The following is a 1,252-nucleotide window of genomic DNA, read 5'->3' as shown; positions in this document are numbered from 1 at the left end:
TGGCGAAGCGTTTCAGCTTCTGCCCTCTGCTCTCCGGCTCGCTCCTCTTGTGATCGCCCAAGCCGTTGGCGATGGTCGGGTTGTCCTGGTGCGCTTCACCGTTGGACGTCTTTACATCTTCTATTGAGATATTTTCTTCTGCCATTGTGCTGTCTGAAGGTGGGAGAGTTGGTGTAAAAGTCTTTGGTGTGAGCTGATCGTCTCTGCTCTCTCCTCATGTGCTGGCAGCATGGAAGTGATTTGGCGTAAAAACGCGCCTCTACGGAGGAGTTTCCACTAGCTATAGAGTCATTAGGGTGGAGCGTTCATCATGCAAATACGGTCTGACTTCTACTGGAAAACATAGATTCATATCCTCTTGAGACCCAGACAAAAAGATTATGACACACACACACACACACACACATATATATATATAATTTTTAAATATAAAAGCACATGCACACTTTTAAATTAAATATTTAACAAAAAGCTCTTTGTTAGGTTTAAAATGATAAAAACAATATATACTGGTCAAAATGACAAAGACAAAAAGTATTGTGACACTTTGTGGTTGTGAAACATTAGAGTGTGTGACAAATTACACCTGCATTGCTCTGTTTAAGCAAGTTAGTTGGTTAAAGTAATTAACAACATGCACACACATTGTTGAAGTTCTGACAAAAAGTCTGGCAATTTATTTGCTAAAATGTCTAAAAGAAAGTTGTCTTTTAGAAAAAGTCTATCATTTGGTCATTAATTTCATATTGTATATGTATTTAATATCTTCTTAAAGTGTGGCTTAAAGGGATAGTTCACCCAAAAACGCTGGTAACCAAACAGTTGATGGCCCCCATTAGCTTGCATAGTATTTTGTCCATACTATGGAAGTCAATGTTCACCAGCAACCTTTTTGTACCCACTTTTTTTTTCTTCTTCTTTCATGTTCAACAGAAGTAAGGAATTCATAGAGGTTTGCAACAACTTAAGGGGTTAGTAAATGACAACAGAATTTTCATTTTTAGGTTATTATATTAGCCTATAAATGTGACCCTGGAGCACAAAACCAGTCATAAGTAGCACGGGTATATTTGAAGCAATAGCCAACAATACATTATATGGGTCAAAATTATAGATTTTTCTTTTATGCCAAAAATCATTAGGATATTAAGTAAAGATCATGTTCCATCAAGATATTTTGTAAATTTCCTACTGTAAATATATCAAAACTTAATTTTTGATTAGTAATATGCATTGCTAAGAACTTAATTTG

The 1,252-nt window shown here is 35.9% G+C and overlaps 1 protein-coding gene across 2 annotated transcripts in view; it reads right to left on the bottom strand.

The window, feature by feature from the left end:
* Positions 1–287, bottom strand: part of slc1a5 (solute carrier family 1 member 5) — an 11,612-nt gene extending 11,325 nt beyond the window's left edge. Inside the window, exon 1 of one of the 2 annotated variants that reach the window (XM_016568214.1) lies at positions 1–287. In XM_016568214.1, the coding sequence (XP_016423700.1) occupies positions 1–145 (145 nt within the window). In that variant the 5' untranslated portion in view covers positions 146–287. The other variant, XM_016568215.1, reaches the window with a different exon arrangement.
* Positions 288–1,252: the final 965 nt, after the last annotated feature.

This window comes from Sinocyclocheilus rhinocerous, unplaced genomic scaffold, assembly GCF_001515625.1.
Source record: "Sinocyclocheilus rhinocerous isolate Xijiao unplaced genomic scaffold, SAMN03320098_v1.1 scaffold1012, whole genome shotgun sequence".
Lineage (NCBI taxonomy): Eukaryota > Metazoa > Chordata > Actinopteri > Cypriniformes > Cyprinidae > Sinocyclocheilus > Sinocyclocheilus rhinocerous.
The sequence above is the reverse complement of the archived record's forward strand: the minus strand, read 5'-3'. Positions and strand labels throughout refer to the sequence as shown.